General features: G+C 36.0%; 1 protein-coding gene across 25 annotated transcripts in view; it reads right to left on the reverse strand.

The window, feature by feature from the left end:
- Positions 1–14,621, reverse strand: part of LOC102677270 (electroneutral sodium bicarbonate exchanger 1) — a 22,496-nt gene extending 7,875 nt beyond the window's left edge. For 4 of the 25 annotated variants that reach the window (XR_004151469.1, XR_004151468.1, XR_004151470.1 and 1 more), the window contains exons 1-10: positions 7,324–8,041; positions 6,633–6,763; positions 5,960–6,094; positions 4,449–4,514; positions 2,948–3,086; positions 2,643–2,862; positions 2,399–2,522; positions 1,793–1,966; positions 1,409–1,471; positions 432–527 (exon numbers count right to left, since the gene is read on the reverse strand). Coding sequence is in view for 20 of the 25 variants with exons in the window: in XM_031513754.1 (XP_031369614.1) it covers positions 432–527; positions 1,409–1,471; positions 1,793–1,966; positions 2,399–2,522; positions 2,643–2,862; positions 2,948–3,086; positions 4,449–4,514; positions 5,960–6,094; positions 6,633–6,763; positions 7,324–7,358 (1,183 nt within the window). In the remaining 5 variants the exon portion in view is untranslated. Of the gene's footprint in view, positions 1–431; positions 528–1,408; positions 1,472–1,792; positions 1,967–2,398; positions 2,523–2,642; positions 2,863–2,947; positions 3,087–4,448; positions 4,515–5,959; positions 6,095–6,175; positions 6,514–6,632; positions 6,766–6,911; positions 7,276–7,323; positions 8,044–11,167; positions 12,084–13,118; positions 13,345–14,273 lie in introns of those variants that run through there. The other 21 variants (XM_006622633.2, XM_006622631.2, XM_006622635.2 and 18 more) reach the window with 21 other exon arrangements.
- Between the last annotated feature and the right edge of the window lie 1,286 nt (positions 14,622–15,907).

Genomic DNA, 15,907 nt, shown 5'->3' on the forward strand with positions numbered 1-15,907 from the left:
TCAATTCAAAGATATATTTTGTGCACGAACAATTTTTTTCTATTAAATGTCAAGACCACGTTGCACAACCCTTTCAAACGGTAACCAATACGGTAAAACTTTTCCGATAGATTGACCACGCAGCTGTAAGCACTCGAGGACAGAGTTGATTTTGTTTTCCGTGTTCTCACTTGCTCTCGATAATCGTTTGTCGATATAGAGGGATGTTATTTCGAGCGATGGTACCAATAATGGTACTCTATAATCTGAATCGTTGGATTCCGACAACTCACGACGCTATTCGTCACACAGATTTTCAGGAATATATGTCGCATATATATGGTATAGTTGTATAATTTCTACGGAAAATCTACAAGGTCACGAGATGATTATCCGATGTGTTAAAGAGTTAGAAGAGAATTGCAAGCACGATAAAGCAACAAGGAGATTACCAGGTATAGCAAGGAAACGGCTACCCGCATTCAACGCTGGCCCACTGCCGTGACTTGTTGCGCCGGCGATCGCCGGAGCGGAATTCGATTCCTCCACTAAAAATGAGCATGAAACATACACCAGGATCGTCCTTTATTTACAAAGGAAGGGCCCAAGAAGGAAGAAGAGGAAAATCCCATTTCGTCGATGAATTATGTATCGCGAACAGTTGCGTCCCGAGACTCGCTCGAAATCACAACTCGTTCGCGATAATTCGTAATTTGTAGTAGTATTTTTTTTTCTTTTTCTAAATAATAATCAAAATCGCGAAGAAATGAGAGGAAAATTAGTCGAAACTCTGAAAAGATAGATATTAGTCGATTAAAAAAGTGTGACAGTAGTACTAAGTATGATATCGAGTTAAAAGTATACATTAAGTCATATCGTGCATATTATACAATTAGAACGTAAGATCATGCCTCGTGATTAGTTGAATTGTAAAGGTTTCACCTACGCGTTCCCGCGATCGTGCACTTCCTCTGAATCGTTTCTACTTTACGATCAGGAGAGAACATGTATCGCTTGTAGTATTCCCGCGAATCCGTTGCTGCGTTAGTTACGGTTGCAGTAGTAATAACTGATATTCGTCAGACACGAGCGTTCTTTCTGAATCGGTTTTCACGATCCCGACCGATAACAAATCCACTCTATGCAATATTTAACTACTGTAAACATCGAAAATTCCACAGAGGAAGGAAAACGAAAATAGAGGAATAAAACGACGCGAACGTCGATAAAGAGATGTTAATCGGGAGATATTATGTCATTACATTTCATAATATGTACAAAAGAGTGGAAAAGAGATAGAAAAAATACAAACTAAATATGGAGAGAAATACAAAGTGTAATAATAATTATAACAAGAAAACGAAAGACATTGATTTTTATACTCTATCAATTAAAATTTATATGAACAATAACCACCTGACAGTCTAACCTTTTAGTTGACACATCGCGAACCATGTTGTGAATCCGACCACGTGGGGAATGCCGAATTCGTCTGATTGAAAAATAAGAAACAAATGTGAATATCTTATACCACGATCGAAACAAATTAAAAAGGATGGATTTATATATCCGTTTCAATCATTTTCTTTTATACCGTGTTAAACCAAATAAGTTGCACGAATTTTGACGTTTGCACGTTTATACAAATCGTCCGTGGGATAAAAATTGGTATTGATTAGTAGGTTAAAACTAATTGTTGACACATGAGGAGGATTGAACACAGTTGGATAATAAGAAGGAACGTTAGAAAGCTGCGAAAGCACCGTAATCCAAGGCGATCTAGGCTGCTATAACAGTCTAGCCTATGTTATACCTGGAACCAGAAGATACGGTCCTTTCAAATCTTTCGTTTCTTTCGAAAGTAGAGCTGTGTTTGGATTTGGACAACTGCTGCTGCGAGCGACGGAGGGCGCGTAGGCGTCCCTACCGCGACGCTCCTGTAAATCTGACGTCAACAACGCATGCAAACCACACGTACAGTCGTAATCTGAAAATGTCGAGTACGTTTTGCATGCGTTTAATGTGAATTGACCTTGGAAAATGTGAAATGGCATCGGATACTTCAGATATCAAGGTCCACATACCGTAGATATATGTCCGATTTTTGTTCAACTTTGGCATATTAATGAATAAAAATAATAAAGTGGTTAAATATTTGTGGAATGGATGTTGGAATTTACAGAAAAACAAGATAAATAAATAAACAAATAAATAAATAAATAAAATACGAAAAAAAAAAATATTTAAATGAATCGAAATAATCCAAGGACATTTTTAATTTCTAAAAGATTTCTAAAAGATCGCACATATAACAATTAAATATTAATATTTATATCTTTAATAAAAATAATTATTAATATATTTAATAAAATAGTTAATCAAATTAAACTTGATTAAAAGTTGATGATAACAAACTTACTCTTCGAAGAGGAATGATTTCGACCTATTTCGGCCAATGATCTGATAATAGGTAGCCTAGACATGTTGTTATCTTTACGTCTCTCGTGTTGATGCCGATGCCTCACCAGAAGAGCTTCCCTGACCTGCTCTCCAAATACTTTTCTCGTTAGAATTTACACTTATATTATATATTACAAGAGATATAGAAATATGACTCATTTATCTATGAGTTATGTACTCCACGAGTCTCCCTTTTCTCGTACCTTTTCTCTCGACTCGGCCGGCAACGAGCCTTTATTGATCATATTATCGAGAACCAAATCAGCAATCTGTTCAAGACTGTTCGCTTCCATGTCCAACATCACGGTCCCATTTAACAGCAGGCTCCTCAATTCGAAGAGGGCGTGTAGCGAGAGAGTCGCTACGTGTGGTTTGCTCCATCTATTTCCACCCTCCTCGACATCTTCCTCAAATTTGATCCACCTATGGTTAAAATGAATATATTTATCCCGGGAAAAACAAATTTTGTCGTTATCTGGAATAGAATTTAACAAGGGAATAAGATTACCTGGCTGTTTCCTTCCATTCCATCTCGTCACCATCCTTGACGAGCTCCTCCATCTCGGAGAAGAGAGGATGGGATTCGTGTGCATCGTCGCCAACTTCTTCGCCCAGGATAAATTGCACCCTCTGGGCTGGGGGTGTAACTGTAATTTTAGATATTGCTTCGTGAACCGCGAATTTCTTTATTGCATGAAGGAAAAAACGAACGAAACATAGATAAGAATTCGCGTACATGTAGTACAACTACTTGTTCGATTTAAAATTGCTTGAAATGACGTTGAGTAGCGATCTTCAAATATCTTAGAATAATCCGTAGAACAATTTCGAACATCGAATGATTTTGAGATGATTTTGAATCAACCTTGAAATGATCTTCGTACAACTTTGGGATGACCTGAGATGATTCTGAACGACTTTTGAATGACGTTAATATGACAAAAAGATTTCGAGATTACACATTACACATAACACATGGTATGATTTTGAACGATTGTCAAATGATCCTTGGTATATATTTTATAAATGTATTTTTTGTCAATGCAACGACGTTCTCTGTCAGCTAAAAGCGCATTGCCTCCAGTAACAATAAAAATATGTTGTGCATATTGTTAAATAATCGGGAAGAAACGTAAAACATACATAATTCACAGAAGGTTGAAACGTTCGCCTTTAAAAATGCGAATCGTTTAAAGGGTGAGTCTTTGGAAAAAACTTTGAAAAAATAGAATAATATTAGATCGAGCAGTGCAGAATGATCAACGCAAACTTTTGCGTGCACAATGACGCATGAACACATGCACACGTCTAAGAAAAGTGTTGGAAACGGAAAATACATGAAAACCAGATGTACACAAAGAAAATATACATTTTCTTTATCGTTTCTTTGAATAATTACAAGCTGTTCTGTAATTACCGCATGAATCGTAAGTGAAATCGCGTGTCGATATCGAAAAATATTTAATGAGATCATTCGTATTTCATTCGATTTAAATTGTTACGAAATATTTTCCATGAAAAAAAAAAATATATATCGCAAGACTATATCTGTATTAATAAAAGATAATATGCATTAATCGCATCCCACTAACTATTGTAACGCTCTTTATATAACAGTAATAAACAAATTAATGATACATGAGTCACACAAGTTATACACAGAGCGATTTGATCTGATAAATATTAATCTTGTTCGAGATACATCACGCTATAACGTGAGATATTAATTACGAATCTAATCGAACTTAAATACCATCCCGCCAAATTGCCGAAGCGATTGTAACAACCTTGACGAGATATCCTTGAATGGTAATTAGTTTACGTAGTTTCTTTCAAATCAATGGCTCATCGCCGATAGTACATTTAAATGATTAAGCAGTAAAATTCTGACGTATCTAAATATAAATCACGATATTTTTCAAGCTATCTTGATATTCATGTACGAATGATCTCTTGGTAAATGTGTCCGTGTAAATAGTACATAAAATTTTGTTGCGTGTTGAGCTTACGTATCATCTCGCCGTCGGGATCGCAGATACTAGATAGTCGACTCCTTCGAGTCATCAGCAATTGTCCTGAAACGTCAACGATACAACAAACATTGACGCTAATGCAATTTCGATTCTCATAATTACTCTCTTCATAATTTGATATTTCACGATGATTCGACACAAGCGTCGTTTTTTTTTTTTCTTTTTCAGCACGATCATCTCCTCAAATCTACAATCCGGAGCCAGGTTTTTAATATTTATACGAAATATTGCGACATAAATTCGAACGAAATTAAAAATCTCGATCGCAACACATTTTCCCGAATACCAAAGTGGATAGAGATTAAAAACAACCATGGCAAATGTAGGTAGGTAGCTGACTTTTTATTAAAGTCAAACAATGAAAAAAATATGCAAATAAAATTTTCTCAACGAAATATCAATCGAAAAGCTCTTTCCGAAACCCGAATTTCATATCAACCCGTGTCAATCCGTTTTCCATAAAAAACAGAATAAATAACGCTTTCTACTATTCGCTAAGGGATACAAAGGATGGCTGCACGATATCTCTCGAAGGGCTGAGGCCCTTGTCGAGTCTCGATATCGGTCACCCTCTTGCATCCCGTGTGCCAAAGATAGGGTGAACAGCCGGAGAAGTCGTGACAAGTGGTTGGCTGGTTGCCATATACCGTTCAATAATGCCGCAAAGTGCAACATACCATGGAACGTTTACACGCGCACTCTACGCTACTTGAACGACACGGCCACCGCTAATGGGAATGAATCAACGGTGGGAATAGTTTTCAAAGTGATACGGTTCGTTTGAGAATGCGCCTTCGTCATCCAACAGTTTCGTTTTACCGTCATTCTTGTCGTTTCATTTTTTATCTCTAACAATACTTTCGCGAAAGAAAGCGCGCGGATCTCCTCGCTATTCCGCGATCTTTAATTTGGAACGGCGTGGCAAACTTTTAGCGGTCGGAACATCCCTATTTACGTCGATCGAACGAAATAGCCGAGAAGTTGGTGAGAATTTCCAGCTCTCCTCGTGTGTCTCGAGTTGGAGAGGCTTTCTTCGTTTCGCCGTTTAGAGTAGATCTTCTCGAAGCAGCACGAGAGCGATTAACCGAGTTCGGTGTAAAAGCGCCGCGAACTACTTTAACCTCGAAAACTCGTGACCTATAAGAGACATTTGTCTCTCGTTTCTATTCGCGGTGATTATCGATTATCCGGCGTATGTCGTTCCTCCCTTAGCCAAAGAGAAACAAAATGAGAAATCGGCCGAGACGAGATTAGATTGGCCCTCGCGCGGGTAGCGTATTAATCGAAAGGATGGGCGTGGATCTGTCGCGATAGAATTTTATGGATTGGCTACCAATATTGAGAAACGAGGGAGAGGGAAAAGTTTTGTAGTCTTGTTGCTGAAACACGATCCGATAAGTAGACGGAGCGAGATTGCGACGTGGGAAAAGATGAGAGTAAAAAGCAAGAGATATATGGAAACAGAAATGCAAACGTCGACAACTTACTGGGCCTATCGTTGTCGACATTATCCTTATCGGCACTGTACGTTTGACGTTGAGAATGATGGTGCTTGTGATGACGACGATGTCTCCTTTCGCCTGGTAGATGCACGCCCACATACACCGTGTGCGCTCTGTGACCTGGAAGCAGATGAAAGAGAACTCGCGTCACTGGCTCCTCGAATCGACGTTCCTATGATTATCGATAATAAAAATTCATACAAGCGAACAGAAACAGAAATTCATATTATCGTCTTTTCTCTACAAGTACGTATTTCCTCTGTATCTTCGACATGGACAAATATTTGCTATCCTGTTGCCTCTTTAAATTTCCATGTTTCTTAAATCTCTTAAAATAATCGATACTGATCCACGTTGTTAAAAGCCTGTCAAATAATCGAAATCGATGATACAAGATCGCATCGGAACAGGTGACCTCGAATCCGATGTTCTACGCAGACGAGAATCGCGATATTGGTGAACGAAATAATGATTTTCGAAGCACCAGCAACGCTTTTTTATGAGCAAACAACGAAGCCAGATGTGTGTATCCAGCTGACCTACGCATGAACAAGTATTATCGGGCTGATTAAAGCGTAAGGATGCGAAAGGAGATTTCGATCATCGACCGAAAGAGATTTCTTATCGGTGAGAAAGAAATCGAAAGAAATTTAGATACCTTCGTAGTCTTTCTCGGTGAAAGGTTGATGAGTGATCCGAACACCGGGATCTTTCGGAGCTTCGTCGTCACCTGTCCCACCTGTGTGGGCCGCGCCACCTCCACCTCCGATACCCGGCTGCATCCACGGTCTAAAAAAATAAATCCAACGCACACGTCAAATCAATATGATTAAAATAACAACAAATTTTGATAAAATCGTTCCAACAAAAGTTTGAAATCGATCATCCATCCCAATAATATAGTCGTATCCCTCCACGAAAATTGAAACGATGTTACCTTGGATCCGCCGCAGTTGCAAGATTAATTGCAATTTTCAAAAATGACTGATTATCGAAGCGGTATCCGCGTCAACTCGTCAGCTTCGCTAACAGTTCTCGAATATACGCGACTCTACGCGAAAGTGACCGATAACGTGTAAATCGTTCCCCCGAATTCTTGTCTTTCAGCGGCGTTTATGAAGGAAAAACGCGCGTGGGATTTGTAGAATATGTGCGGAGACGTCTGCTCGCGATTACCGGCGATGCACACGCGATTTTATAATAATTAAACTTCCTCGACGGGAAGTACTTTATTTGCAGCACGAGCATGCACGTTCTCTTATTTTCCTCTTCTCGCTTACTTTCCAATCAATTTTTACACGTTGAATCGTAAACGAAATTTATTGATTATTTCAAACAGAGCAACTTACGACGAACCACTCTTCAACGATCCCTCACGATCCATATTCTTTTCCCTTACGAATTTAATTGTCCACGACGTGGACTCGAATCGCGATAATAGTTAACAATGCCTCACGTTTTATTCGCGAAACAATAGAAGGAGTTGCGTGCGATTCCGCATCGCATGCGGATCGTCTTTGATTCCTTCGAACTCGATTCGACTTCCAATTTGACTCGCGTCATCTTCGCGAGATAAGCGGGGATAAGGTGAAAACGCGCGATATCCGGTCGCGTTAAAGAGACGCTTGTTTTCGAATCGATACCACTCATGAGTAAACGGAAAAATCGCACATTGTAGGTGTACCATGAAATTCTAACAAGTGAACGAAAATTACCGAGAAGGGAACACTGTCATTCGATTACGCGTAATCAGTTGGCACGTGCGATCCTAGACACGGAGGCCGATGATTATTAAGCCGAAGCAGTTTCGTTCGACGTGTGTCGCAGATGTATCTCGCGTAATAAAACATCGTAAAAAGCGCGGCTCTTTTGGGATGATACGATTTTCTCGACTACGCAGATCCACCATGTTCGAAGAAGGATAATAATGATATCAAAGATGTTTAAAAACTCGACGAGGAGACGCGAATTTACGAGGGAATCGTGAACGTTTTGCGTTTTACGAAGAGCTTTAAATATCGAGAATCTATGATCATTTTTACGAATTTTTAAAAACTTATTCTTGATTTCGTTTAAAACTTTCTTTCATCCTCTTCGTTAATATCGTTTTTCCAACTTTTTCGCAATATCGTTGTTTGCATAATACGTGTTGGGATAAATTATTTTATAACGTACAATTTACACTTTACGATTTAATACCGTCGTAAAAATGAAATTAGAGGAAATTAATTCGTAACGCAATGAATGATTTAAAAGGCTATTGAAAAAAGTTGTATATACAAAGGTGTATGTTGCAATAGCTAACCATTAACGTGAGAAAATATAAAGTTCATTATCGAATTATGTGTACAAGGATAGTTATTATTTCATATTTACCATAATATATTTTGCGTATGTATTGCTATTGTTTTCTCCTTTCGATAATTAAATCATAATTTTGAACGAACGAAAAATCAAAAGAAAATGGAACAAAATTCTTGTTTAATTCTCATTTTTTTGAGATTTTTCTTTCTATCTCCAAAACCAAAAATAGAGAGTGTTGAAGGAGAATCTTTTATCTTTCAAAACCATAACTTTTATAAAATCAATATTTATGATGAAATGAAAGTTTATTTTCTAAATCTCTTACACCTTCCTTTTTTGCCACAAAAAAAAAAATGATAAAACTTTCCTAGTTATCTAATAATATTTAATCGTCTAAATCCACAAGATATAATGCAAGATAATAATGAAATTGCAACACGTTCAATGATCACATAGAACCATGACATTTTTCTTTACGTGTATGCGATACATTATCACGATAACTAGATATATACATATATATATAGCAAATCATTCATAAGATAAACATCGTAATGATAATCTTCAACAGGTTTCTCAGACCATTTGAATTTCTCCAAAGCTCGTGAAAGTATATATGGAAGTTTTCAAGGCTGATTGTCAGAATGTCAAGATCGTGACAAACATTAAACGGTCAGCCGAGGATTAGCAGCTGTCAAGTGGATAATTACCACGCTATGATTATCTGCGTTCTACCTATGTGTACATGTAATATATGTGGTTTTACATAATAGAACGGTCCTCTTGTACGCAGTTACGATAAGGGGAGAGTGGGATAATAAATGAGGGGAGCACACGATAATTGTTTAATTGTTGGAGGTCAACCTGGTACCTACCGATATAAAAAAAAGATGAAAGAGGATCCGCGAATACGAAGGAATTCGATTTCTCAGATTCGTTTCGACGCTTCTGATATCTAACGGATTAAAATTCTTCGCGTCTTCGAGAGTTTCACCGAAGGACAAATGTCAAACGATCGATGCACACGATGAATTGGAGGCATTCTTGAATAAAACGCGTCGCGATACACGTTGCTGAAAGCGTACGAAATTTTCAACGATCGACTGGCAACGGGAAGATTCGTCAGACCAATGAGTGCATTAACGAGCCACAACAACGTCAAATGAAAAAGTCCTTGTGATATGATATTTTTTTGTGATTCGAGTAACGAGCATTGTCTGCAACAAAGTTGTACCACTCGTTCTGGATATCGGTACTTATAATTGGAACGTAAAAATGTAACGATCGAAATAATAGTTCATTAGCGTCCTTTATACGATCTCGAGGCTCGAAATAAATTTCAAATATGTATTCATCGCGAGCTTGAGACAATCCTTATTGTATAAGAGTTACTTTAAATTGAAAATAGATTTGAGATTAAAACGAGTTGCTCTCATTGATAAGAATTGAAAAATTGATAAAGAAAGATCGATTCAATACATTTTTGAATGTATTTGCGAACGTTTCAGAGAGAATCATCATTGAAACATCCGATAATGCGGATCAAGAGTCTGCTATGCGCCATTCGATTTATAGCATACGGAAGAGATCGTAATCGAATTTGGATTTTTGCCAATTTCTTGACACCATCTCTTGAATTTCAACCGATTTCTAAATCAAACACTTATCAGAATATAATTTCTTCGTTGGAACCATTTATTTCCGAATAATTGGTCAACTAGATTGTTGGAACGATATTGTTCCGGAAAAACAACGATGGGTTTTTGAATTTATTCTCTTTACGAAGAAAATATCGCAATGAATATCGTGATACGAAATTAACTACGATTTTAAACTTTGTTAGAAGGAAAATTGTAAAATAAGATATAACGAAGACGAAGAGATGTCTAAGATATTCGATTTCCACGAAATATACTTTATTGAGAATCAATTCCTTCGTTATACTGTTACGAAATCGAATAATTTATCGTATTGATAATTTGTTATTTTAAAATCTTTACATTTCGCGCTATTGCATGTAATTTTCGTCTATTTTTTTCGCAATATTTATTTTATCTTTTTTTTATCGATATACTTTCCGGCGTGAAATTACATAAAACGCGTCATTTTTCACAAATGATCTCTCCTTTATTTGCCAGACAAATTTTATTCAACGAATTTTCAATAATATCGTTTCTGAGTAAAGAAAAAAATTTTGTAATTTGATATTCATTCAAAGTCCAATGATGATCGATGTATATACTACATAAGTCGAATGAATTGAAGGATAGACTATACAATAATGCTGATAAAAGATAATATAGTTTTTAAATTTCAATTTAATTCTCATTAAACAAACATGTTAATCCAGTGAAAATTTTAAGCCACGTATGATCCAGATAAAATGAAATAAATAAAAAATATTAAAATGGAAACTAAAAATGAAATCTTATTGATTTACACATTAATAATAACGAAGATAAAATGGAAATATACAAAGCGCGTTTAACTTAAACACGATAAGAAAAAATCAAACTTCGACAAACGACAATAAATATTTCTATATACTACACTATATAAGAGTATATCTACAATATAGACTCTATGACGTCTCTTTTTCCCGAAGAATCAAGAAATTATTCTCAATTAGAATTACTCTCAATTAACAAAAGAAGCGTCCCCTTATCTCGCTCGACTCAAGTACCTTTCGTTTTCCATTTTAAAAAAGCAAAAATACGTAAACCAGAAGATAAGACATATCAATTGTTTTCATTATATCATTGGCGCAATAAGTCGGTAAGAAAGACACGAGTCGCGAAACGATGCTCAAAATGATTGGAAATTTGCATTCTATTTCACTTCACGCGTCTCGAATCCTTTGTAAATCGAATCAAGGATAAATCTCGTTACCTCGAGTCGTACGGATCGCACTTGGAATTCATATCCGCCGATTCTTACGTCCGATCTTCGAGCAAAGAAGAGGTGTAACACGTTTACGATCGAACGACGACCGGTTAAAGAGTTGGAAATCGGTCGGTCAAAACGACGATTCTCATGGCCAAGTGTTAGAATAGCAAAGTAAATAAAGACGTAGGTGTAGGCGTGAATTGCACACGCTGACAGGCTGACTCGCTGGCAGACACAAACGGTGTAATCGAGGTCCGGTTGATCGCACTCGCGCCCAATACACTCTTACACTCGTTACGTTGGTTACACACGCACCATTAACGTACGTCTAAGCAGTACGATGATCACCGATCGACTGTTTACCACCGGCTGACACTGGTGTCTCATTTGTGTCATAAAGGCTTTCCATCTATGATCGGAGCGAGGAACGCTAGCAGGCCAGTAATCGCGCGTTTCCCTAGTAATGATCGGTCGTTCGTTTTACATAGCTACTGATAAGTCGACTCCAGATAATGATTACGTATTTTGATCCCGTGCTCCTCAAATGTGGCTCGCTTCGACACGATTCATACATTTTTCATCAAATTTGCGCAACCGACCTTATGAGAGCGCGATAATCGATTTATCAATTTTTCGACTTTCCAGATCTTTGAACGAAACGATTTTTGTCCCCTTCGTGAAAGAGAAATTTCCCCTCTTTTCCATAGTCTATTGGCTACCAGATCAATAACCGATATTCCCTAAGAAGAAAATCGAGCATGTAAGCATTGCCACGCGTGTCGAGTAAATAGACGCAATCAATTCTCGTATAATCCGCAAACGTTTACGCTGAGAAATTGATATCGCGTTGTCTATTTGTTCGCTTTTTACGATTCTTCGCTAACTAACTCTTCAAACCAACGATTTTTAAGCTTGCTTTTTTCATTATAACCAAGAAGCCTATTTTCGAGTATACTCGTTCCTTTGTTGAACATTTCGTGAACGAACAATCATAAGTCGGATTGTTATGTATTGCAATTGTTTTCGTAGACATTGAAAAGTTACTGATTTGAGAACCGTGATCTATCAGATATTAAAGAATCTAGATAGTAAAGATGAAAACTATTCGAAAATTGACCAGTTAGCGTCAAGAGTCGAGATATGGATGATTATTGTAAGAAAATTTGATTAAGGTGGGAAAGCTGCAATTGAAGCGTCTCAAGAAACGTGCACGAGCTGTTGGCCTTTTACTCATTATCGAGATAATGACGATGAGCTGATAATTATCGATAAAAATAACACGGTTTGCAAGCAGATAGCTCGCGGAAAAACACAAGACAATTATAATAGGTGCGCTTTGAAAAAATTAAATTGTTGAAAATTCAAACACTGCCAACTAGTTTGAATATTTTTATGTATAGTTATAGCGGGTAATTAGCGGATAACACAGGTTTACTTTCAATCCAAACAATAAAGGGATTTCGCTTTATCGTCGCATTAAGTCCTTCTCGAGTAACGTATCACAGTCTGTCTTTTTAGTGCTAATCAGTGCGACTGAATCTTTAACAAACGACGTTATGTCAAGTTGAAACGATGCTTGCCCGCTTTGTCCGTTTTTATCGTTCGATTAGATCCATTGTTTAACGACCGATTCAAGAAGAAGAATGTTAATAGCGTTTAAGTGGAATATAATAATAGATAAAGACTCGGAAATTCGATAAAAAGATTTTATAGAACGGTTACCCGGAACTATTCCATTATTTGTTCGATTTCGACGACAAGGAACTCTTAAACATTATATGTCTCGTTTCCGAATTTATCGATTAAATTCGCTTCGACCGGTCTCGCTAACAATGATTTCACCGATCTTTTCAAATATTTGAAATTTCGCGAAAACTCTGGAATTTCTTTGTCTTTAATTCGAGCATTGATATCGCGATACTAAAAGAAGGGAAGCTCGCATAAAATTACTCACCTTCTAATTTGCTGAAAGACTTGAACGTCCTTTGATCACGAGCTGTTTTTTTTTTTTTTTTGCAACGATCACGTTTTATCAGACAGCCCACATCATCGCGCGAAATCTCGCACGTTGGCGCACGAATTCGAACAATTTTGCGATTTTGATCGTTCTTCACCGGAAGCACCGATATCCACAATTAGGATGTCATTTTATATTCTTAATGAAAATACGAAGATATGTGCTACAAACAGAAACGGAACAAAATATAGGACACGTTTGTATCGATAAGGAAACGCGAGAAAGATATCACGAGTTATTTGTCATATATTGTACGAATAAAAAAGATCAAAAGAAGTTCAACGACGTGTTTTCGAAAAGAAAGAAACCCGTTATAAATTTACGCCCCTCCCTATCCAATATCTCCATCTTGCCGTTTCAGAATCGAAATATAAAAGCGATCGACTGCCTCGCCCTTTCTTTATCTCTAAATAGGAAAAAACCCAATAATTTTCAAACATTGTACTTACAATAAAAATAAAAAAAACTTTATCTCTAAGATAAGCGAAATCTACAAAAATATCGTAATACTTGTTAATTTTTTTAAAGATTAATATCTTTATTATGAAGTGTAATTACTAAAAAACGTGTAATTAAATTATCGTTCAAATCAGATAAACAGAGAAAAAGATCTTTTATCTTTTGATCGTTTTCAAACATCGCGTATTAAAATCTTTTCATGCTTTTTGGCATACGATAATTTTTAATCCCTTTTCCATTTCTAAGCATTGTCTCATCGATTCAACTTTCCATTCAATGATTAAAACGAATAATAAGCCGAAAAAGAAGCGATAGAGCGACACTCGCTGAAAAGAGATAGTACAGTGGTAAATCGTTTGGCGAAAGAGTTGGCTGTGACAGGTGTCAGGCCGCGAAACGATTAGAAGGAGAGGCAAGGGTCAAACACCGACAAAGTTTAACGCGTGAGATCTTCGAGTTTCTTTGAGGATTGTAGTTGAATGTCATGTTTTCACAGCTAGACGGAGAAAATAGATCGTAATGTTGAATCGAGATCGAATCGATGATAATTGGAAAATCGAGTGGCGCGAGTATACGCGATTTATATGATAGCATAGTCGTTGAACCCCTGATGTTCTCTATATTCTGGCTCACTGTATGCAAAGGATCGAGCGAGGAACGTGCGGCGCGTATCCGCGGCGCGAGCATACTGCTACTCGCGTACGGTGGAGGCAGCTTCCCCCTCTTCAGTATGGCGCCGCGGGGCCTTCTCGACGCTTTCCGCCCCCAGCCCCTCCGTCACCTCTTCGCGACCGTCCACCGACCGATGGCTACCGATCCATCCACCTCAAACTGTTCATCCCCTTTTCTCTTTTTATTCATCGTTCTGTCGGTCCATTTATCTTTCCTCCACCGCAATATTCCAAATAAGAAAAATTGATAACTTTGATTGGTTGGCGAGATACAATTTTAAATATGGAACTATTTAAATATATTCGAGGTGAATTTTGTTCGCTTGCTGACATTTAATTTGCGAGGAAAAAAGATTCTCACTGATACGATTTTATGTTGTTCTCGATTCTCGAAAAAAAAAAAATTTAAATATTAAACAAAAAAAAATATATAAGTATTAAACAAAAAAATATATAAGTATTAAACAAAAAAATATATATATATATATATATGAATAGAAGATTTAGAATAGAAATTCGTGTTGTATCATTAATGTTATTTTAGATTAAAGATCGTTGTAGAATCGGAAACTGAAGTTACGGAGATCATTCGTTTAAATGTTAGTCTTTATTCTATTTCTACAACACAAACATGTTGGAATGATAATATATTATAAATATATAATAAATATAATATATATATTTCATTCCAGATAAATAAAAGAATTTTCTTAAATCTTCACTACGAATGATAGATCGTTAATTTAAGATTACTCCAAACATACATCAAATTTTTTCAAAAAACTTTAAACAAGAAACGAAAAACTGAAAAAGTTGATAAGAAAATTTTAACACAAAAAAATTATAAAAACTCGATATTATTGTAGTTAAATGTATATTTTTACATTATCTCACTATAAAAACAAATATATTTTCTTAAAATATATATGAGTTGTTCAAATGCTAAATTTTTTAATGATCTATAAAAAATGATCTATAAAATCAAAAAAAATTATCTTATAACGATATACTGTCTAATTTAGATTAGACACAAACAAAATTTTATACAGATTTATCTTACGAAATTTATACTTTATATTCTGAAATACCGACCGAGGAAAAATTAGTTTTCCTATTATCGACAAAGAATAAAATAGATTTCTAAAATATCGATATTTCAAAAGAAAGTGTTTCTTCTTTATCTTTTAGTATAATATATATAAATAAAAACTTACATCGCATATATAATTTTTTTTTCAGATTCCTGACCGATTTCTACTACTCTAAATCTATTTGTTTTTAGATTAAGAATTACATAATCAAATTTTTCATTTTGAAATGAATAATCCACGTACCTTCTTAATAAAAAAAAAAAAAACTTACTTTCATCCACAAGTCTTAAGAAGTCAAGAAACTAAAATTTAAATTACAACTATAATAAATTAAAAAAATAAGCATGGATTTTATTACTATAAAAAAAAATTAGAAAGATATGAATATATTAATAAATATCTTAACTACTTTCTAAATATCTTAATACAAAAATCAAAATTTAATAATCGCGATGGCAGCCAATTAGCTCATATTATTTGCTATATAATTTATAATTATATCACG

Source organism: Apis dorsata, unplaced genomic scaffold (genome assembly GCF_000469605.1).
Source record: "Apis dorsata unplaced genomic scaffold, Apis dorsata 1.3 scaffold_734, whole genome shotgun sequence".
Classification (NCBI taxonomy): Eukaryota; Metazoa; Arthropoda; class Insecta; order Hymenoptera; family Apidae; genus Apis; species Apis dorsata.